Source organism: Panthera leo, chromosome B2 (assembly GCF_018350215.1).
Source record: "Panthera leo isolate Ple1 chromosome B2, P.leo_Ple1_pat1.1, whole genome shotgun sequence".
NCBI classification, from domain to species: Eukaryota; Metazoa; Chordata; class Mammalia; order Carnivora; family Felidae; genus Panthera; species Panthera leo.
Genome location: NC_056683.1, coordinates 96,633,720 through 96,656,313, shown reverse-complemented (window position 1 = coordinate 96,656,313; position 22,594 = coordinate 96,633,720). Strand labels below are relative to the sequence as shown.

Sequence of the window (22,594 nt, the reverse complement as noted above, 5' to 3'; positions counted from 1 at the left end):
TTCTGTACATTGATTTTGTGTCCTGTGACTTTACTGAGTTCGTGTATCAGTTCTAGCAGTTTTTTTTTATTTTTTTTATTTTTTTTAAATTTTTTTTTTTTCAACGTTTTTTTATTTATTTTTTTGGGACAGAGAGAGACAGAGCATGAACGGGGGAGGGGCAGAGAGAGAGGGAGACACAGAATCGGAAACAGGCTCCAGGCTCCGAGCCATCAGCCCAGAGCCTGACGCGGGGCTCGAACTCACGGACCGCGAGATCGTGACGTGGCTGAAGTCGGACGCTTAACCGACTGCGCCACCCAGGCGCCCCAGTTCTAGCAGTTTTTTGATGGAATCTTTCAGGTTTTCCGTATATAGTATTATGTCATCTGCAAATACTGAAAGATTTCTTTTTTCCTTACCAATTTAGATGCCTTTTATTTTTTTTCTGTTGTCTGATTGCTATGGCTAAGACTTCCAGTACTATGTTGAATAAAATAAGAGTCAATATCCTTGTCTTGTTCCTGACCTTAAGGGAAAGGTTCTCAGTTTTATTCCATTGAGGAGATTGTTGTGGGGTTTTTCATATATGACCTTTATTATGTTGAGGTGTGTTCCTTCTACACCTACATTATTGAGGGTTTTTATCATGAATGGATGTTATACTTTGTCAAATGCTTTTTCTGCATCTGTTGGAATGATCCTATTGTTCTTATCCTTTCTCTTCTTGATATGATGTATCACGTTGATTGATTTGTGAATATTGAACCACCCTTGCAACGCAGGAATAAATCCCACTTGATCATGATGAATGATTTTTGTAATGTATTGCTGGATTTGGTTTTTTAGAATTTTTGCATCTATTTTCATCAGATGTATTGGTCTGTAGTTCTCTTGTTTTGTGACGTCGTTATCTGGTTTTGGTATCAGGGTAATCCTGGCTTCATAGAATGAATTTGGAAGTTTCCCTTCCTTTTCTGTATTTTGGAATAGTTTGAGAAGAATAGGTATTAAATCTTCTTTAAACAGTTGGTAGGGGTGCCTGGGCAGCTTAGTCAGTTGAGCGTCTGACTCTTGATTTCGGCTCAGGTCATGGTCCCAGGGTCATGGGATCAAGCCCTGCCTGAGCTCTGCACTGAGCATGGAGCCTGCTTGAGATTCACTCTTTCTCTCTCTCTCTCTCTCTCTCTCTCTCTCTCCCCCCTCCCCCCCTAAACATTCATTGTTTAGTAGAATGTTATTCAATCTCCATGTATTTATCGTGGTTACAGATTTTTTTCTTGTGGTTAACTTCTTTTTTAAGTTTATTTATTTTGAGAGAGACAGAGACAGTGTGAGCTGGGGAAGGGCAGAGAGAGGGAGAGAGAGAAGATCTAGTGCAGAGCCCATTGCAGGGCTCGAACCCACGAAACCGCAAGATCATGACCTGAGCCGAAACCAAGAGTCAGACGCTTAACCAACTGAGCCACCTGGGATCCCCCTTGTGGTTGACTTGTAGTTTTGTAGGTTGACTAGTGTTGTGGTCAGAAAAGATGCATGGTATGACTTTGATCTTTTTGAATTTGTTGAGGCTTGTTTTGTGACCTAATATGTGACCTGTCCTGGAGAATTTTCCATGTGTACTTGAAAAGAATGTATATTCTGCTATTGGGGTGGAATGTTATGAATATACCTGTTAAATCTATATGGTCCAGTCTGTCATTCAAAAGCCTTTGTTTCTGGGGCACCTGGGTGGCTCAGTTGGTTGGGTGTCTGACTTTGGCTTAGGTTATGATCTCGCAGTTTGTGGGTTTGAGTCCCGCAACAGGCTCTGTGCTGACAGCCCAGAGCCTGGAGCCTGCTTCGGATTCTCTGTCTCCCTCTGTCTCTGCTCCTCCCCTACTCATGCTCTGTCCCTCATAAATAAATAAACATTAAAAATAAAAATAAAAAAAGACTTTGTTTCCTTGTTGATTTTCTGTTTAGATGATCTCTCCATTGATGTAAGTGGGATGTTAAAGTCCTCTACTTTTATTGTATTATTATTGATCAGTTCCTTATGTTTGTTATTAACTAGTTTATGAATTTGGGTGCTTTCATGTTGGGTGCATACATATTTAACAATTATTATATCTTCTTGTTGGATTGTCCCCTTAATTTATAATATTATATAGTGTCCTTTTTTGTCTCCTGTTCCAGTCTTTGTTTTAAAGTCTATTTTGTCTGATATCAGTATTTTTACTCTGGCTTTCTTTTGAGATTCATTTGCATGATAGATGTTTTTCCATCCCCTCACTTTCAATCTGCCAGTGTCTTTTGGTCTGAAATGAATCTCTTGTAGGCAGCATATAGATAGGTCTTGTCTTTTTATCCATTCTGTTACCCTGTGTCTTTTGATTGGGGTGTTTAGTCTATTCAGAGTGATGATGATGATGATGATGATGATTACTATTTTTTAGAGAGAGAGAGAGAAGGTGGGGGAGAGTGGCAGAGAGAATCTTAAGCAGGCTCCATGCTTAGCATGGAGCCAGATGTGGAGCTCATTCCCACAACTTTGGGATCATGACCTGAGCCTAAATCAAGGGTCAGACGGTCAACTGACTGAGCCACCCAGAAGCCTTGCACAGAGTAATTATTAATAGGTGTGTATTTATTGCTCTTTCATTACATGTTTTGTGGTTTCTAAAGATTTTCTCTGATCCTTTCTTTCATGGTTTGCTGGTTTTCTTTAGTGATATATTTGGATTTCTCTTTATTCTTTGCATATTATTAATGATTTTTGATTTGTGGTTACCATTAGGTTTGTATATAACATCTTTTGCATATAGCAGCCTGTATTAAGTTGATGGTTGTTTAAGTTTGAACCCATTCTTTGTTCCTCTTCTCCCCACATTTTCGGCATATGTTATTACATTTTATATCCTTTTATTTTGTGAGTTCCTTGACTGATTTCTTTACAGAGTATTCAGTTTTACAGCTTTGTGTATCCTACCTTCATAGTGTCATTTTTGATCTTTCCACTCAGAGTCCCCTTTAATATTTTTTGCAGGGCTGGTTTAGTGGTCATGAACTCTTTTACTTTTTGTTTGTCTAGGAGACTCTTTATCTCCTGTTCTGAATGATAGCCTTACTGGATAGTGTTTCTTGGTTGCAGGTTTTCCTCGTTCAACACTTTGAATATATCATGCCACTCCTTTCTGGCTTGGAAAGTTTCTGCTGAAAAATCTGCTGATAGCCTTATGGGGTTTCCTTTGTATGTAATTGTCTTTTTTTTCTTTTTCATGCTGTTTTAACATTCTTTTTCTTTATTACTATATTTTGCCATTTTAATTACAATATGTCTTGGTGTGGGTCTGCTTTTGTTAATTTTGTTGAGGGTTCTCTGTGCCTCCTGGATCTATCTCTTTCCTTCTCAGATTAGGAAAGTTTTCAGCTATTATTTCTTCAAATAAATTCTGTCTCCTTTTTTCTGTCTTCTTCTGAGACTCCTATAATGTGAATGTTACTGCCGTTTGATGTAGTCACTGAGTTCGCTAGGTCTGTTCTCATTTTGTATAATCCTCCTTTCTTTTGTTTGTTCAGCTTGATCACTTTCCATTGTTCTGTCTTCTAGGCCATTAATTCGTTCCTCTGCATCTGCCAGCCTGCTGTTCATTCCATTAGGGTGTTTCTTATTTTATTTATTGATCCCTTTATCTCTGCTGTTAGTCCTTATCTCTGTGTTAATGGTCTCACTGAGGTCCTCTACTCTTTTCTCAAATCCAGTGAGTATCCTTATGATCACTGCTTTAAGTTCTCTATCAGGCATTACTTCTGTCTGTTTTGCTTAGATCTCCTGCTGTGGCCTTGTCCTCTTCTTTCATCTGGGAGAGATTCCTCTGTCTTCTCATTTTGTCTAAGTCCCTGTGCCTGTCTCTCTGTGTTAGGAAAGTCAGCTGTGTCTCCTGTTCTTGAGGGTAATGGCTTTATTTAGAAGAGGTCCTGTAGTGCCTTGCAGTGTAGTGTCCCTTGTTCCCCCAGGGTCTGGTGCTTCAGGGGGTGTCTCCAATGTGTGCTGTGTGTGCTTTGCTTTTTTGCAAGCCAGTTGTCTGCAGAGGGTCTCTTTGTTGGTAGGCAGTGTTTGGTCCCTAGCCTGAACGTGACTGAGTTTTAACTAGGTGTGTTCTGGTCTGCTTGTGAAATGAGTCCTTTTGCCACCGCCAAGGGAGCCAAGGCCCTGCGAAACTTGGGGCTCCGCTGTGCTGGGACTGAAGCAAGTGTGACTGGGAGGGGCAGTTGTACTGGAGTGCAGAGGGTGGGGGCTTAGTGTAAGCAAGTTAGGTAGTATTGGTGCTGCTTCCCGCAGGTGACCCTGTGCTTATGCTGAAGAGGAGGGGAGGGAAATGGCACTGGCCAGGGATTTCTCCATGAATGCTGTTTCTCAGCAATGCCCTGTGAGATGAGCAAATACACTCCCCACTGTGTACCCCATGCACTCTTCAGGTCACTGTTTCCACACTGTATGTCTATGGACTGTTTGCCCTGCCTTTTCTCTAAGAGCAGCCCCGATGTCCTCCCAGTGCTCCCAGAGCCAGTATGCTGACCTTTAAAACTCCAGGCTAAAAACCCTGCTGGTTGCAAGAACTCAAGAAATTCAGGCCCTTGTGCTCTCCAAGCCAGTTACTACGGGGATTCCTTTTCCCCATGCACTCCTCTGTGGCTAATTTGTCTCTGTCTCTTGCCCTTCTTCACGACCCTGGCTCCGTCCCCATCACAGTGGTCATAATCCATTTCTTGCCCAAACCACATCTCCGCACTTCCTTTCTTCTTTGATGTGGCCTCTTTTCTACCCTTAGTTGTGGAGTTTGTTCTGCTAGTCTTCAAGTCAATTTCTAGGGTATTTAGAATGATTTGATAGTTATCTAGTTATATTTGTGGGATGATGAGAGCATAGGGTCCTCCTACTTCCTCGGCATCTTCCTTCCCCTGGAATTGAAACTCTTAAGTTTGTAACTCTTTGTATGTGAAGTTTATGATTTGATAGGAGATAAATATCTTCTTGACTTTTTAAAGCATTGGGCATGTTTAAAATTTTTTTTTAATTTGGGTATAGTTGACATACAATGTTATATTAGTTTCAGGTGTTTAACATAGTGATTCACCTTCTCTGTTTGTTATACTATGCTCACAATGTGTGTAGCTACTGTCTACAGACCATACAGTGCTATTACAGTATTATTTACTATATTTTCTAGGCTGTACCTTCTGTTTATGTAACTTACTCATTCCATAACTGGAAACCTCTCCTACTCCCCTTCACCCATTTTGCCCATCCCCTCTTCCCTTGCCCGTCAGTTCCCTCTGGCAACCATCAGTTTCTTCTCTGTATTTATAGGTTAGATTCTGGTTTTTGTTTATTAATTTGTTTTTTGGATTCCACATATGAGTAAAAGCATATGGTATTTTCATCATTGGGCATTTGTAAAGGAAAAACTCACTTCCCCTGTGTGTTTCTTAGTAACTCACACTATTATCACACTCACAGCACTTTTGACACCAGGTATGGGGTTTTTTCCCCACACCAAGTAATTTTCTGTGACACCGCTGAGTGTCCTGCAATTTAATTCAACACTGACTCTCTTTATCTGGAGTTGGGATCAGATATTGCATGGTAAGGGCTCAGTTCTATAAGACTGCCCCTCTCCCTGTACGTGCTTCAGATGCCACTTGCAAGTCTCAAGTTGTCACCTGTACTTCTGACCAACTGGCTATAAATTGGGGTTCTCATGAACCTCTCCTTGGGTTTGACAGTTTGCTAGAATGGCTCATAGAACTCAGGGGAACATACTTGCTAGTTTATTATAAAATAATGTAATAAAGAATACAGAGGACTATTCAAATGGAAGAGATAACATAGGACATGGTATGTGGTAAGGAGCATGGAGTTTCCATGCTCTTTTGAGCACACCGTTCTCCCAGCACTTCCATGTCCTCACCAACTTGGCAGCTCCCTGAACACCCCCTTACTTTGAGGATTTTTATGGAGGCTTCATCAACATAGGGATGATGGATCATTAACTCAGTTTCTAGGCCCTCTCTGGAGAATGGGTGGCCGTGGCTGAGGGCTCCAGACTTCTAATCATGGCTTGGTCTTTCTGGTGACCAGACCTCATCTAGGTGCTCATCAAGGGTCACCTCATTTGAACAAAACACATTACTATTACCCAGGTAATTCTTCAGGTGTTACAAGCTCAGTGTCAGAAACCAGGGTCACAGACCAAATACTAGAACAAAAGATGTTCCTAGTGCTCTTATCATGTAGGAAATTACAGGGATTTCACTCTGTGCCAGGAACTGGGGGTAGAGACGAATACATGTATTTTCTATTATCTCATAGCATTTATCTTAGAAATAAGAAAATCTCACAAGAATTGCCTATTTGGTGAAGCCTATGTTATTTTTACATTTCATTTATTTTCCTTTATTCCCTACTTCATTTCTTCAAGTTGTCAAGGTGTGATGGTTAATACAGAACTTGGTTGCTTTAAATGTTTTCTTGAATTGCAAAGATACAAGTTAACCTCATCAGTCCTGCCTAATTTGGTTTCCTTTTTACATAGTATATATAATAAATGACATAAATATATATATGTATTTGTTGGGGTTCCAACTTTTGTAATGTTTGTTAGGGCTCCCTATGTCATCTGAGTAAATAAACCTACCAGTTAAACGCTCTTACCTAGGAACTTTAAGAATGAGTTGTTTCTTTCGTTTCTCAAATACGGATTTTAAGTGCTGTTTGTTTTTTTTTTTTTCTAGGTAGAACTGAAGTTTCCTGCACCAGGCAAGCCTGGAAATTATCAGTATACAGTGTTTCTAAGATCAGACTCCTATATGGGTTTGGATCAGATTAAACCCCTGAAGGTAATAATAGTGACTCTTCAATAAATATAGTTTCCTGTTTGAATAAGTGCTTAATATACTAGGGAAGCATTTCTAGTTTTGAAATGTAGAGTAACAGAGGGAAAAAGATGTCATCTTATACTTTATATATGATATTCTTGATGGCCTGCTCTTTCCATAATTAAGTTGTTGAGTTAAAGGAGTATAATACTTTAGAACCTTGAAAATGAATTATTAGAAGGATTTAGAATGTTAACTATAAATTACTTAAGAGATACTCTTAATATGCTTTTATATGCTATAACTTTATAGGGCCTCACCAGCTGGGTTCTTTTTTTTTTTTTTTTTTTTTTTTTTAAGAAAAGCACATGTATTTTCCCACAGGTTCTTTTGGAGTGTTTATTAATTTCTAAAACTAATTTGTTTTTTATCAGAGTTTATACTTTGTGTAAGTATCATTTGAAGCACATTCCTGTCAGTGTTTACCAGTTTCCCTTGAGGTTTCCCTTGAGGTTTTTATAAAAGGCATTGTTTTGTGTAAAAGCTGTATTAAAGTATTACTGTTCTGTGTGCTGGGAGTCCCAAAGTATAGGGAGCTGGTAAAGGCATGCCTGTTTTTCTCCCATGAGGATATCCTATTTCTTTCCATTGTCTACAGAATTTTATTTCAGGAAGCTGGAGGCTGCAAAAGTCACACTTGAGGTTTTCTTCCCTCAGCAGACTTCTTGAGACATACCTTGTTGTTGCTCAAGAGTCACAATTATTAATCTTCCATGCTACAGAGTAAATAGTATAGTTTCTGTAAAATTAAAATGTCAAATTGTATTAGAAATTTAATGACATTAGCATGTTAGTAGATTGCCTTTTTATTTCTGGGATGAATGTCTGTTATAAGCAAATATGTTAAATTTAGAGCTAGAACCATAAAATCTATTTCTTTATAATTGTTGCAGTCAAAGAAAATCTTTTATCATATATTTCTTCACTATTCCTCCCAAATTTCTCATGTCTGCATTTAATTCTTCTTTATAGTTGGAAGTTCACGAGGCTAAGCCTGTACCGGAAAATCACCCACAGTGGGATACAGCAATAGAGGGGGATGAAGACCAGGAAGACAGCGAGGGCTTTGAAGATAGCTTTGAGGAAGAGGAAGAAGAGGAGGAAGATGATGACTAAGCAGTACTATGACTGGACCACAATATTTGCACATACTTGCAAATTTTTGCTGTTTCGGAAGTGTATAATAAACCAGAAACAGTGCAGAACTGCTGTTGAGGGAGGTATTAGTTCTTTACTCGAAATGGGTGCATAATACAACTGGGCAATGGTGGTGCCTTGGTGCAGTCCAAAACGCTTAAGGCTTGTTAGAGCCTTTCACGTATGAATGGGATGGTGCATTTGTTTCATCTGCAAACGATAATAAACCCTTTGTTATAACTGTCCAGAAGTGTGGGCTATGTATTATCTGATCATTTTATGGTCCCAGTAAAAGTAAAGGTACATGAAAACCAATCTATAAGTGAGCAACTTTTCTTTGTTTAGCTTTAGTTTGTAGCAAACATTAGAGGATGATAAACACCACACATACGTTTTAAGTTACATCTGCTCAAGTTTTAATCTTTTGATAAGCTCTGTCATTCATTTTATTGACATTTTGCAGTGATACAAGACTATTTATAACAGCTCTATTCATAGCTTTAAACTTTTTATTTTTATCTATCTTGGTCATAAGTTGGCATTCTGTCACATTCCACATAATACAGAGGGCTACATTTGGGGATTTTCCTTTTCTTAATTGCCCAGAGTTATTAGGTTATAAAAATGGCTTTTAATGGCTTAAAACATTTTTAAGCCTCTATTTTAGCAGATCAGTGCAGGATCTAATTCTTTTTATAAACTATAGGTCTAAAAATGAGTGTGGGACCATATGTTCTCTGATGTTGGTGACTCATGTTATTAAGTCTTTTTTAAAAGGTTCACTATAAAAGCTAAAATACATTCTTAGCTTTTAATCTACCTGACTCAGAAGCCTTTTAAGGAAAAAAATAGATAACATGCAGTGGAGGCATTTTTTTGTATTCATTTTGGACTCCTGTCAATAAAATAGAAGTTTGGCTCATTTTACATTTGTAACGGTGTGTCTTTTTACTCCCAGAGAAAGCATATAATAGGATAATTCATTCTTTTATTTTTCAACTAAAATTTAATAATGTCCATTACTGCTCGAGTGGCCACTGTGTCTGTATGGCATAGAAAACCGTATGAGTGGGAGGAGTTTCCCCCTCACACACTGCAACCCCGAAGGATAGTGCTTATAGAGAGTAGAAATGTATACATGATGAATCACTGAGGTAAGATGAATATTTTTATTACTAGTTACTGAGGAAGCGTATGTCTGTGATATTACAGGACTGATTGTAATAATCCCTCTCCTATCAAAATCTCCATAGGCCAAAGTACGGTTGGAATACTGATTTGTGACCTTACTGATTTAAAAGGTTGCCACTTTCCATTCAGAATTACCACTGGTGTTTTGTTACTGCAGTAGTTGGAAATAAAATGTGAAAATTACCAAAAACATGAATGGTTTTCCTGGTTCTAAATTTAGGATGTAATATTTTCTCAGTATGTTCATAGCGATTTCTCCATTGGAAACTCCATCACCTGTTTTTCTCTTTAAAGGTGTTAGACCCTTCCTTGGCAGGCAGAAGTGCCACTGAGGAGTTGTTTCTCTTCGCAAGTAGAGGGTTTAATTTTTGAGTTAGGTTTTGCTGGGAAGGTGAGACTGTCGGGTGAGACAGCTGCTGGTCACTTAAGTGTGGTAGAAGGCAGTGAGCCCTGCCCGTAGCATCAAGCAAAAGGAGTTGTTCAAGAAAACGTATGAACGAACCAGTGTGTAATGTACACATGTCCTGGTTTTCTTAAAAGATAATTTTCAAGAAGGTATTTCTATTCTAGTAGCCATTTTGTCTTACAGAGGCTTTCTGTGTTTAGAGAGGATGATTTCACAACCTAGTAACTCACCATAGTACTTAACAAAACAGCATCACCTTGACCTTAGAAAATGCCACTAGTCTGTTTTCCTTTGCTCTCTAGGTGATCTATATGTACTTCCCAACCAAGTAAGTACATTATCCTCTAATAAGTACTTTAGGTAAAAAAAAAAAAAAACCCTCCATATTGCAATAGTGAAAGAACTGAGCCTTCGGTTTATGGTTCTTGTCTCTTCAGCAAATCTCTAAACTCCATATCCTGTCTTCTCCTGATCAAGATTTGATAACTGACCCTGGTTTGCATTAATCTAATGGAAACTCTTAGTGTAGTTTCAGTTTTGTTTTCATCAAGAAACTATTTTGTCAACAGAATAATCGAGCATACAGATGAAAACGTGTACACAAAGTGAAACGTTATTTATGAAATTTATTTAAGTTGTGTAGTATTTTTATTTCTCTAAATCGGCGAAGTACCTATTAGAAGATAACTCTTCCATGAGGAGACCACACTTGAAAGTCTAGCAGTTGTAAAGTTTAGTGTTATAAAACTTGATTGAGGCCCCATGGTGTTTGTCATGTGTATATCCCAATCTCAAAAGTCAGATGTTCATGTCCTTTCTACAAAGTTTTTAAGTTTTCATGAATAACTTTTTAAAATTAAGGAGCACTTTGTGTGGGGTAATACCCTTACATTTCTCCCAGCTTGCACTGAGGGGTGGAGAAGGACAAGCTTGGCTTGCTGTTTTACTCTGCTGCATGGCGGGAAGCTCAGACCTTGGGTGGAAGCAATGTGGGTTGTGGGATGCCAAAGGACTGACTGATGGGGAAAAGATGTGGGAGGATGTTGAGGAATGTAATGAAACTCTCTGAGTGTATTGCTGACCATGAGGTCTATCTAGTTCTTTGCTTCAACAAATCAAAGCCAGATGCTGAAGTGTTCTTTCGCAACAGTTATTTCAAATGTAACTCCGCAGTCTATGTATTTGAGGGGTTGTTCATCATATGTCATATATTCACTGCGTTTCTATGTTTCCAGGGCAATGATTGGATACTGGGGCTATAGAAATCAAAGAATTCATGTTCTTAAGGACTCACTGGTATTAGGACAGGCAGATGTGTGGCAATCCATTCTAAACCATTTGCATTAGCTAACGGTCATTGTTTGGGATGCCCCCCCCCCCCCCACCGCTTTTAAAGTCTTTTCCACTGTAGGCAGAGGAATTACTTTTTTAGGTACTAGCTGTTTTTTGTTTTTTGCTTTTCTTAAACAGGCAAATCGTCATCCTTTAAGTATTTCTTGAAAGCATTTTTGTCCCCAAATATTCTTACTTAACTCTATGAAACCCCCATTTAAGTTTGCCTTAAGATGAAACGGCTAACATTGAACCATAAAGTACCATTTCATTGGCTGTGTGGTGATTGGTCCTAATGTGTCTTAAGTTAGTGTCAAACACCTTCACACATTTAAACTAGATATTAGGGCTATTTTGCAAAACTGTAAAAGCTATGATCTTGCACATTTTTCTGTAACTTGAGCTAAAAATCCAAATACAGCAATCCTTGGCATGCTTTAGGGCTGTGGTTTCAGGTGGGTGTGTTATATATCCCTGGGGTATGCAGATAATCAGTCCGTGGGGAAAAGGTAAAATGGTTATTTGTATTTACTCTCATCCTTTTAAATTTCTATTTTTGTGTGTTTTATAATGTACATAATATATTGTACAATTGTACACTTATATAATTTGTAAATAAATAATACATTTATTGGTGCATTATATATTTTTTTCTGATTTCAGTGCATGATCAAAACATTTAGGCATGCTGCTTTTAGGTACAGTTAGGGTGACATTTATTTTGTTTTTTTAATGTTTATTTTTGAGAGAGACGGAGACAGAATGTGAGTGGGTTAGGGGCAGAGCAAGAGGGAGACACAGAATCCGAGCCTGACACGGGGCTCGAACTCACGAGCTGTGAGATCATGAGCTGAAGTCAGCTGCTCAACCAACTGAGCCACCCAGGCGCCCCTAGATAGGGTAACATTTAAACTAAAATGAAGTTTTGGACTTTTGGCACTCACCGTTTGAGTTCACAGTGTGATGTTACTCTGCTGGAAGAGTTGGCATTCCGTCTAGTCCTGTAGGGCCCAGGAGCAAAGTGATACTTTCTGAGATGGAACTGAATAGATTTGGTGATGGGGTTAATAGATGAGGGAAGGGTTCTAAGCAGATGTCCATGGAATAGAAGTGAGGTAGGTGGAGGCAGAAGTGCTAGGGACGACCTGTTGGGATGTCCAGCAAAGGCTACTGTTAGTGGTTCTGTTAGTGGTCCTGTAATCTGGCTGCTACAAATTAAAGGTGAGTATTGGGAAGGACTGCCCACTCTTTTCAGCATGAGGTGGTTCAGCATTAACCTGTCAGGCTGCAGATGCAAAGGGAGCTGTGTTCCTTTATCTTTCTGAACACCTGAGGTTTATACTTTAAAATCTGGAAAGTGGTAGCAATGCATAACAGATGTGAGCAGATTCCATGAAGAGCAACTTCAAACAATTTCCCTGTAGTTTCCAGCCTGGTTCCGGTAGAGGGCGATAGGGCCACAATTTTCAATTAAGCAAAGAAGGGTTTCTCTTGTGGGACTAAACCAAAATTAAATATGTGCTTTGCGATTTATTGTATTTCCACCTTCTAGGATTACCTTCTTCCCCTTTAACCTCTTTTAGTCCTATCTAACCATTGTCTCTGTTACATATGTCTTTTAATACATTATATTAACTTCTCATTTTTCTGGCTGGAAATATTAAGTGCATTTACAACAAACTCCAGAAGACAATCCATACGTATTCATTGCACTGGAATTGTATTAGATCGTTTGCCTGAGAGAGGTGGAAAATCAGGTAGGACAAAGAAATCCTTTTATTCTATGAGATTTAAGTTTCGGGGGTGACTGGTGTCAACAGCTATGAAGGGTCAGACCCTGTGTGCAAGCTAACAAGTTAACCTGCCACAGTGTCATGGACGTTGGCCAAAGACCGGAAGGAGAGTCCCAGGTTAGAAGGCTCTCTGGCTGCGTGAGCTTCCTGTTCCTCATCTGCTCCTCTGGTCTTCCAAGTTCATGGGGGCGATGCTGAGTAGCCCAGGTAGAGGCTGTCACAGCTGAGGAATTTCCAGCTCAGGAAGCTTAGTCTTTTAAAGGGCATGCAAGCAAGGCTGTCCAAGAGGGGAAAACTCTCTCTTCCAAGGTTGTTTCCTACATAAAAAGATAGTCTGGAACAAGAAAGCTCTGTGCCTCCTCTCACAAGGTGTGCAGAAACATGAGATTCCCGTGGAAAATTGTCAAAAGAATTCAAAATACATAAGTACCTCTGTTTACAGCGAATCTTTGGACTTTGGTTGAAATTGAGGAAGCTCTGAAATAGTCTCAAGAGTCGTGCTGGCACCTGGGATCGTCCTTTGAAGGAAGATTTATTTTTGGTTTTGACTGTGAAAAGTCAAAGTTAGAGATTATGCAGATGAATGGGGAGGGGAATCAAATTTGCTGATAGACATTTTGATCAAGAATGAGGCATGTGACTAAAATTTAATGAGAGACTTTAAAAATCATGATCATTGAGCTGCATTTGAGACATCCAATAATATTACCAGGATAACTATAGTCTCCCTCATTTCTATGCATTAGTCTGCATCTATATCTTTGTAAAATTAGTCTACTTACTTTATAATCGCATCCAAAGTTTCTCCAGCCTTTAAAAAAGAAATGCCAGTATAATTAACATCCAGTGTTCTCTTAGTGTCTCTCCAGCTTTTTTATTTCTTGATTTTCTGCCACGTCCTTGGGACTTCAGTCACTGGCTGTGCTGAACTTCTCTTTCCAAGTTTCTCCAAAAGCCTACAGTTGGTCTCCTTGACGCGATAGCACACACACACTGAAACAGAGCGGAAAGGTAGCACCAGGAGGGGTGCCCCCGCCAAAGGGAAGCAAGGCACCCCTCCCAAGTGTCCTGAAGTTGTAGCTCTGCCCACAACCAACTCCTGGGTCAGAACTCTGCACTTAGTCTTTCCCACAATCCCCAGGAGCTCTGGCCCCACTTACCCCGCCCCTTCCTCACAAAACCCTGATCCAGGCCTTTTATCATGGAAATTACAAGGATTAATGCGATTTTCAGCGAAGTGCTTTTGAGAATTGGAGATGAAACTATAGTGTTATGATTCACAGCATTCTTTCTTTATACACTGAAAACCCCCACGTCTTTCAAGTCTGCTGACTTCATGACAGGGTAGCTCACTAAATGTCAGAAGTGACACTTCAGGAAGAGCACATTTCAGATGGGAGTTTGGGTTTGGTAATACTAAAACTGAGTTTTGAGTAGATTCTTGAATGTGTGTTAAAGAGAAAAAAATTTAGAGTGAGAAAAAAAAATTTTTTTAAAAAGGAAGCCTTCCTCCATCTCAGTATGATTTGCAAAGTTTACTTTGCATTTGGTACTAAGGTATTTATAATCCTCCCTAACTGTCCACATAAACTGTCTGTAATGTGGACTAGAAACAAAATCCCTGGATTTTGTTTTTGGGTTTTTAAAATTTTTTTTATTTTTATATGTTTATTTTTGAGACCGAGAACGCGAATGGGGAAGGGGCAGAGGGCAAGGGGACAGAGGATCTGAAGCGGGCTCTGGGTTGAGAGCAGGGCTTGAATTCACAAACCCTGAGATCATGACCTGAGTTGAAGTCAGATGCTCAACTGACTGAGCCATCCAGGCGCCCCCAAAATCCCTGGCTTTTGGTCTTGGGAGCTACCTCCGTGGCGTGGCACTGTTGTGGGAAGTTAATGACTTCTCTTCAGCTCTAGTTTGAAGTAAATTGCACTCCCGGTTTTACCCACAGAGGGCCAGGTGTTGATGTGAGGGAGAGACCTAGAAAGGAAGACCCAGAGAAGAGAAGTGACTTGTCACAGCTGGTGACAAAACTGGAGCAGGGATGCAGGCACCTTTCCATACAGGCTGCTGCACACAGTCCACAACCCATGTGTCTACCTGTGCCACACAGCCTCCCACAGCAGAGCCACCACAGGAAGCACCCTCCTCCCCAAAGGAGGTTCCTCTCGGGCTCCAGGGCCAGGGGCCTGAGGGTGTAGGGAGGGGCAGAGGACAAAGCTAATAGTAGGCTATTGTTTGCTGTTCCAGGTGCTTGGGACACAAAGAGAACAGAACAGAAAAAGCAGGAAAAGATCCCTGCCATGCATTCTACCAGGGGGTAAAGAATGAACAATAAACATAACAGATAAGTAATGTAAATAGTATATCTGAACTTGCTAAGTGTAATGGAAAAAGGAGTAGAGAAAGGTAAAGAAGGCAGGGAGGACAGTTTCAGTTTTCATGGTCAAGACGGGCCTCATCTCAAGGCTGACGTCTGGGTCAAGGCTTGATGGAATGAAGAAGGAATGAAGAAGTTAGCCATACAGATTTGGGGGCAGAGTGTTCTGGACAGAGGGCAAAGCAAACACACAGGCTCCAAGACACTAGCGGCCTGGCCTGTATGCAGAGCACTCAAGAGGCCAGGGAGTGGATCAGAGTGAATCAGGGGAGAGAGAGCAAAGTCACAGCAGGCTGGGCCCTGTAGGCCCTTGTAAGGACATCAGCTTCTACTCTGGGTGAAGTGGGAGCCACTGCAAGTTTTTGAGCAAGGGAGGGACGGGATCTGCTTGTGTCTTAAAAGGATCCTCTGGCTGTTGTGTTTAAAACACACAAACAGAAACAGACTAAAGAGAGGGGGCTTGAAGCAGGAAGACCCAGTGAGGTTACTGCAGAAACCTCCCTGAGGTTTTTACATACATTACAAGGCAATAGGTGCTGTAGTATAGCTGTGCCTCAGCCCATACGGAGGCTCCGATGGTGTGGCAGACGTGGACGGTGTGGCAGCCGTGGAGGTAGGGGGCAGTGTTTGGATTTGGGCTGTGCATATTTGAAGGTAAAGCCAGCAGGCTCGCCCAATGAGTCGGATGTGCTGCTATGAGAGAAAGAAGGGAGTAAGGATGCTGCTAAGGATGTGCCTGAACAAGTGGAAGGAGGGAGTTGCCATCAGCTGAGAAGGTAAAGGCAAGAGGTGGAACAGATCTGGGAGGAAAAATTAGAAGTCCTGTTTTGATATGTTAGATTGAGATTCTTCATATGAAAATCTTAGGGAGGCGGCTGGATGTAGGAGTCGGGTTTGAGAACAAAGTCCAGTTAGAAATACAAATTTAGGGTTAAATGGCATTTACATGCTGGATGGGATCCCTAAAGAAATATGAGTAGAGGTCTGGGCCCTGAGGGGGGTTGACATTACAGGGTTGGAGGCGGGGAGGGGGGAAGGCAGTGGTCCTGGAGGCAGAGAAGGAGAGCAGGAAAACCAAGAGTGCAGTGACCAGGAGGACACTGTGGCAGGAGAAGGGGTGCCATTGGTGTCACCTACTGCTCAGAAAGAAAGTAAAATGACAGCTGAGAATTGACCTGAGATTTTCCTAAGAGCAATTGCAGTGGAACAGCTGGAGGCAAAACCCTGTTCCAAGGGGGCTTGAACAGGAATGGGATCGAGGACAGGGTGGTATTGGGACAAAAGCAAAAAGGCCAGTGATACAGAAGGGAAATCCAGAAACAGCCCTGCACATGTGGACAGACTCACACACCTGGTATACGTGACAAGTTGGCATTGCAGAACAGTGAAGGAAAGGAAAGTGTTTTCAAAATGTGGAGCTGGGACAATAGGATACCCATTCAGGGGTGGGGGGGGGGGGAGGGGAGGAACTGACACATGGCCTCTGTCTCATCCCTTATGAAACAATTAATTCCAGGTGGCTTGTAAATCTAAATTTGAAAGGCAAAACAATGAAAGCTTTTAGAATATAAGAGATTTTTATGACCTCAGGGTAGGATACAAAGGGCATGTCTAAAAAGGAAAAAAATTTGAGAAATCGAATTACATCCAAATGAAGGACTTTTGTTCTTCAAAGACACAATAAAGAAGTGAAAAACGAAAGCCCTAGAGTGGGAAAAGATATTTGCCACACACGTCATTGACAAAGGACTTGAATCCATACTAAACAAAAGACTCCTACAAATTAGTAAGAAGAAAAAAAGACAACTCAATAGGAAAATCAGCAATAGGCTTGAAAAGACAGTTTGTGCCACAGATCGAGTCCTTCAGAAACAGACACTGAGGAGTTTGTGGTACCAGATGTTTATTAAGAAACAAGATGTCGGGGCACCTGGGTGGCTCAGTCAGTGTAGAGTCCGACTCTTGATTTTGGCTCAGGTCATCATCTCAGGGTCGTGAGATCGAGCCCTGTGTCAGGCTCTGCACTGGGCTTGGAGCCTGCTTGATACTCTCTCTCCCTCTCCCTCTGCCCTTCTCCTAATTGCATGGGTGCGTGTGTGCACACATGCGCTGTCTCTCTCTCTCAAAAAAAAAAAAAAAAAAAAAAATCAAGATGTTTATTGTGAATAAAACAAGGATGAAGCAGGATGGGGCGAAAAAGGAGCTGAACTTTGATGTGGGTCTAGCAAAGCCTGGGCCAACCGGGAGGTGCTCAGGAGTAAATGTCACTCATTAGTATGTCCCGTTTCAGGCTGAAATGGCTGTGCCTTTATAGCTCTGCCTTGCTCAGTCAGAGCATGAGCTCCCCAGGAAGAGCAGGACCTTGACAAGGTTCAAGGCCAACCTTGAAGAAACTGTTGGCTGCTGTCTCCTGACCATACTCCCTGCCAGTAGGCAGCATGTCATTCCTTGAAGGAGGATCTGAGTGCCATGTCTCCATGTGTGCTACACTTCACAAAACACTATGTCCTAAGAGCAATACAAATACGTGAACAGCTGTGCAAGTTCTTTATCCATCAGGGAGATGAACATTGAGATATCATCACTACATGTTCACCAGAATGGCAGAAGTGAAAGAGATTGGCAATACCAAGTGGTGGACACATAGTATGTTGAAATCTCATCTGCTCCTGGTAAAAATATAAATTTGTAGATCACTTTGTGAAACAGTTGTCCATTAGTTACTAAAGTTGAGCTTATTTATAGGCAGGGACATAGTAATTAAACTTTCAGGTATTTAGCCAATAGACATGCATGCACATATGTGTTGATAGACATGTATTAAGAATGTTCAGGGGCGCCTGGGTGGCTCAGTCGGTTGGGCAGCCGACTTCGGCTCAGGTCATGATCTTGCGGTCCATGAGTTCGAGCCCCGCGTCGGGCTCTGTGCGGACAGCTCAGAGCCTGGAGCCTGTTTCAGATTCTGTGTCTCCCTCTCTCTGACCCTCCCCCGTTCATGCTCTGTCTCTCTGTCTCAAAAATAAATAAACGTTAAAAAAAAATTTTTTTTTAAATAAAAGAATGTTCATAGAGGCTCTATTCATAAGAGTCCCAAACCAGAAACAGCCCAAATGTCGACTGATAATGGAATGGATAAATACATTTTTCTATGTTTATACAAAGGTTATGATAGGTAGCCTGCAAGATGGTCCCCAGTGATCCCTGCCTCCTGGTGCTCACATCCGTGGCTGGTCCCCTCCCACAATGGACCAGCTTGGTCTCTGTGTGATCAATAGCACACAACAGCAACGATGCTGTGTCACTTCTGAGATTAGGTTATAAAAAACATTGTAGCTTCTATGGTGGGAGCTCTCATTCCCATATTTTCTCTTGGACTATTTCCTCTGGGGAATCTATGTCATGAGCAGTCCTATGGAGAGGCCCACATGGCAAGGACCTAATCTCTTGTTAACAGCCATGTGAGTGAATTTGGAAGTGGATCCTCCAGCCCTAGTTAAGTCATCAGGGCTGAAGGCCTGAAGGCCTGATAGCTTGACTACAACTACCTGAGAGACTATAAACCAGAACACCCAGCTAAACCACAAATGATTCTGGACTCTCAGAACATGGGTGATATGATAAATGTTGGTTTTCAGCTGCTAAATTCTGGGGTAATTTGTTACACAGCAATAGATAACTAATGCAAAGGAATAATATAAGTTAATGAAAACAAATGAAATGCAGTTATATATGTCAACATGGTAAATTTTACCAACACAATATTGAGTGAAAGAAGGCAATTACAGAAGACATTAAAATTTTTTTTGTTGTTATTTATTTTTCAGAGAGAGACAAAGCACAAGCAGGGGAAGAGCAGAAAGAGAGGGAGACACAGAATCCAAAGCAGGCTCCAGGCTCTGAGTTGTCAGCACAGAGCCCGATGAGGGGCTTGAACCCACGAGCAAGCAGTAAGATCATGACCTGAACCAAAGTCAGAGGCTTAACCCACTGGGCCACCCAGCCCTACAGAAGACATTTTTAATTATCCCATTACTTAAAATTCAAGAAATAGGTAAAACTAAAGTACAAAGTTTACGGATGCATGCTTAGATGGCAAAGCAATCAAATCAGTGAAGGAAGTCATTTTCATAAAAGTCAGGATGATGTTTACCTTTGGGGGTGGAAATGGGTAGGAAGTGGGAGGGGGTATGAGGAAGACTTCTGTTCTTGCTAATGTGCTATTTCTTGACCTGGATGGTGGTAGCAAGGGTATTTGTTTTGGATAAATCATTAAGCTTTGTGCTTTTGTTTTTACCCCCCACTCCACCTTTTTTATGTTTGTCAATTTCACAATAAAAAGGCAAACAAAGAGCACCGGGAGGAGAGAAACTGGGGACAAAGAACACAGACAACTCTTTAGAGGAATGTTGTTGCAAGAGGACCAAAGAAATGGAATAGCAGCTGGAAGAGAACTTCCAAGAAAGATTTCCAAGTCAAGACTTTTAAAAAGATGGAACAGCAGTATGTTTTATGCAGAAGGAAGTCATCTCTGGAGAGTAAAAACTGATAAGACATAAGAGGGGTATTGCTGGACCAGGTTCTGAAGTGGGTGAGGGATGGGTCTGAGCTGTGTTGGGGATCCCGCAGGAGTCAGGGTTCTCCAGACACACAACCAAGAGAATGCACCTATAGCTATACACTTTATTCGCAAGCCTACAGCTATCGCCTGATTAATAAACCTATATCTGTATCTGTCTAGATTTACTTTAAGGAGTTGGCTCACATGATTGTGGAGACTGGCGAGTTCCAAATCTCCAGGGTAGGCTGGCAGGCTTGGCAAGTCTTATATTTGACAAGACGGGATATCCGGATCACACATAGATAGTCAAGGGGATCTAACCGGTGGGGTCGGCAAAGCATTAAGCTACCTAATATCTGCAGAAGAGGTGAGCAAAGGCGCCCTCAGGAGGAATAAGGATCCTCCCTGGGGGACATGCAAATGCGGGCTCAGTTCTGCCACCAGAACTGGGTGACCAGGTGGGTAGATGCTTTGGAGGACGCTCAGCTGTCATTTCCTAGTCGTGAAGACACTGAAAGAGGTCCCTTCGGTGGAAACGGCCACTTTCTTCTTCCCTGCCCCTAGGAGGCACTAGAGTCCCCGAGACCTTGCCCCCACCATCTCCCCAAGTGCAGGTGCTCAGTGCCCGCGTTGGGACGGCCGCGGGAGCAGGCGAGCCAGCTGTGGCCGCCAGGGGGCGTGAGGTGGCCGTGGGGGGGTCAGGCCGGCGGGCAGGGCCGGGGACATCCGGTGCCCCTTCCTGGAGCCCGCGGCCCCAGAGGGGTGGCTGGAGCGCTGCTGCAGGCACCCCCATCGCCCAGCTCCGCCGGCACTCCTCGGCCGCGGGCCGGGCCCCAGGCCCTCCAGAACCCAGGGCGGAGTCGGGCGTCCGCGGTTTCACCGACCACGTCCCCTGTGCCCGCTCCCAGCACAGAGCTGCTTCTCCTCGGACCCCTGGAGCCAAAGGAAGCTCCGCCGCTTCCACTTTTGGCCTCTCAGCGGCTGCGAGCTGGCGCCCCGCCTCCTGCGGGGCCTACCCTCCCTCCCCCCGCCCGTGCCGGGCCACCCTGGGGGCGGGGGACGGCTACCCATGTTCACGCCTCAGAGGTAGCCGAGTGAGCTTTCAGGGCCTCTCCTTAGAGTAGGGGGGGATACAACTACTATTCCAGCCAGTGAAAACAATATATCCGACGTCTCTCCGTTGTGTTTCAGTTAAACGCAAGTACAACCTTGTCTGTAACTCCACCCCCCCCGCACCCCTCCCCCCGCCCCAAGCCATCCCCTTTCTTAATAGATTTTAAAAAGAAACAATTTATCCTTCTAATCATGGCATTCCTTCAGCTAGAACTGCTGCCCTTTAGGTCTATGGAACCTTTCCTTTCGAGGAGCTTAATGTTTTTATGTTAATTTATTTTTATGGACAAAGCTGTGTTGTTATTTTGGCCGACAGGTTTGTTTTCTGACCGGAATCCAAGCTGAATGGGAGCGGTTCGGTGGGGCAGAATATGAAAGCCATATATATATATATATATATATATATATATATATATATATATATATATATGAAAGTCATGATACCACCTGTACAGCACCCTGGGCAAGGCCCTGGGGGAGCCTCCTTGGGGACCTTACTTCTGGATAACCATTTCATACCCACTATCTTATGGGACACACACACACACACACACACGGTCTATGTGTCCGTTACATTTAGATTTTGGGTCAAGGGACTCCATGTCTTGTAAGGGAGCAAAGCTCTTATAATATTCTTAATAACACTCCTTGGCCCTGTGGCACTCAGTTCCCTCGTTCCACTGTGGAATGCCATCCAAAATTAAACTGGCTCAGATATAGACAAGCTCTCCCTTGGTCCTGACCGGCTTGGTGCCGAGGACAGGAAGCCAAGAATGTCAGTTTCCTGGGACTGCTGCAACAATGTACCACAAATTGATTGGCTTAAGCAGCAGAAATGCATTGTCTCCCAGCTCTGGAGGCTAGGTTTCCGGAACCAAGGTGTCAGCAGGTTATTTCTTTATGAGGACTGTGAGGGAAGGGTCTGTTCCAGGATCTCTCCTTGGTTTGTAGATGGCATCTCTTCCTGTGTCTCTCACATTTTGTTTTCCCTCTATGTATGTCTGTCTCTGTGTCCAAATTTCTCTTTATTTCTTTTTATTTAAAAAAAAATTAATGTTTATTTTTGAGAGAGAAACAGAGAGACAGAGTGTGAGTGGGGGAGGGCAGAGAGAAAGGGAGCCATAGAATCCGAAGCAGGCTCCAGGCTCAGAGCTGTCCACACAGACAGCTCAAACTCACGAACTGTGAGATCATGACCTGAGCCAATGTCAGATGCTTAACCAACTGAGCCACACAGAAGCCCCAAATTTCTTTTTAAAATAAGGACCCCAGCTATATTAGAGCCCACCCTAATGACCTCTGTAAAGACCCTATCTCAAGTACGGTAAGGTTCTGAGGAACTAGGGGTTAGGATTTCAGCCTATCTTTTTGGTGGGAGGGACATAATTTAACCCACACACCATGGAAACCCTGATGAGGGAAGGTGCAGTTCATTGGTACCTGAGAGATGACTCTTTGAGGGATCCCATCAACACCTCAATAGACAAAAGCTTGGCTGTCAGGCTGGAGTTTTGGTCAGGAAGCTCCTAGAACCTAGGAAGTGCTGACTTCATGGGAGAGCTTGCCGTTCTGTTGGATGCCAAAGCTTGGTCTGAGAGGCCAGCTGAGTTCCCGGCAGAAGAAGTACTTTCCTCTCCACGGTGAGCCTCAGGGAGGGGTCCTTCTCTTCAGCAGGTGGGAACAGAACTGCATGCAGAGCATGCAGTCGATTTGTGCAACCCACGTGACACCCGAGTTCAATGGGGAGCTGGGAATTGGTCCAGGAAAGAAAAACAAGGGCAGAC

At 42.4% G+C, this 22,594-nt stretch overlaps 1 protein-coding gene across 1 annotated transcript in view; it reads left to right on the top strand.

Moving 5' to 3' along the window:
- SEC63 (SEC63 homolog, protein translocation regulator) overlaps positions 1 to 8,964 on the top strand; it is a 74,302-nt gene extending 65,338 nt beyond the window's left edge. The window contains exons 20-21 of the mRNA XM_042939496.1: positions 6,757 to 6,861; positions 7,873 to 8,964. Coding sequence (XP_042795430.1) covers positions 6,757 to 6,861; positions 7,873 to 8,016 — 249 coding nt within the window. The 3' untranslated portion in view covers positions 8,017 to 8,964. The remainder of the gene's footprint in view (positions 1 to 6,756; positions 6,862 to 7,872) is intronic.
- The last annotated feature ends 13,630 nt before the right edge of the window (positions 8,965 to 22,594 follow it).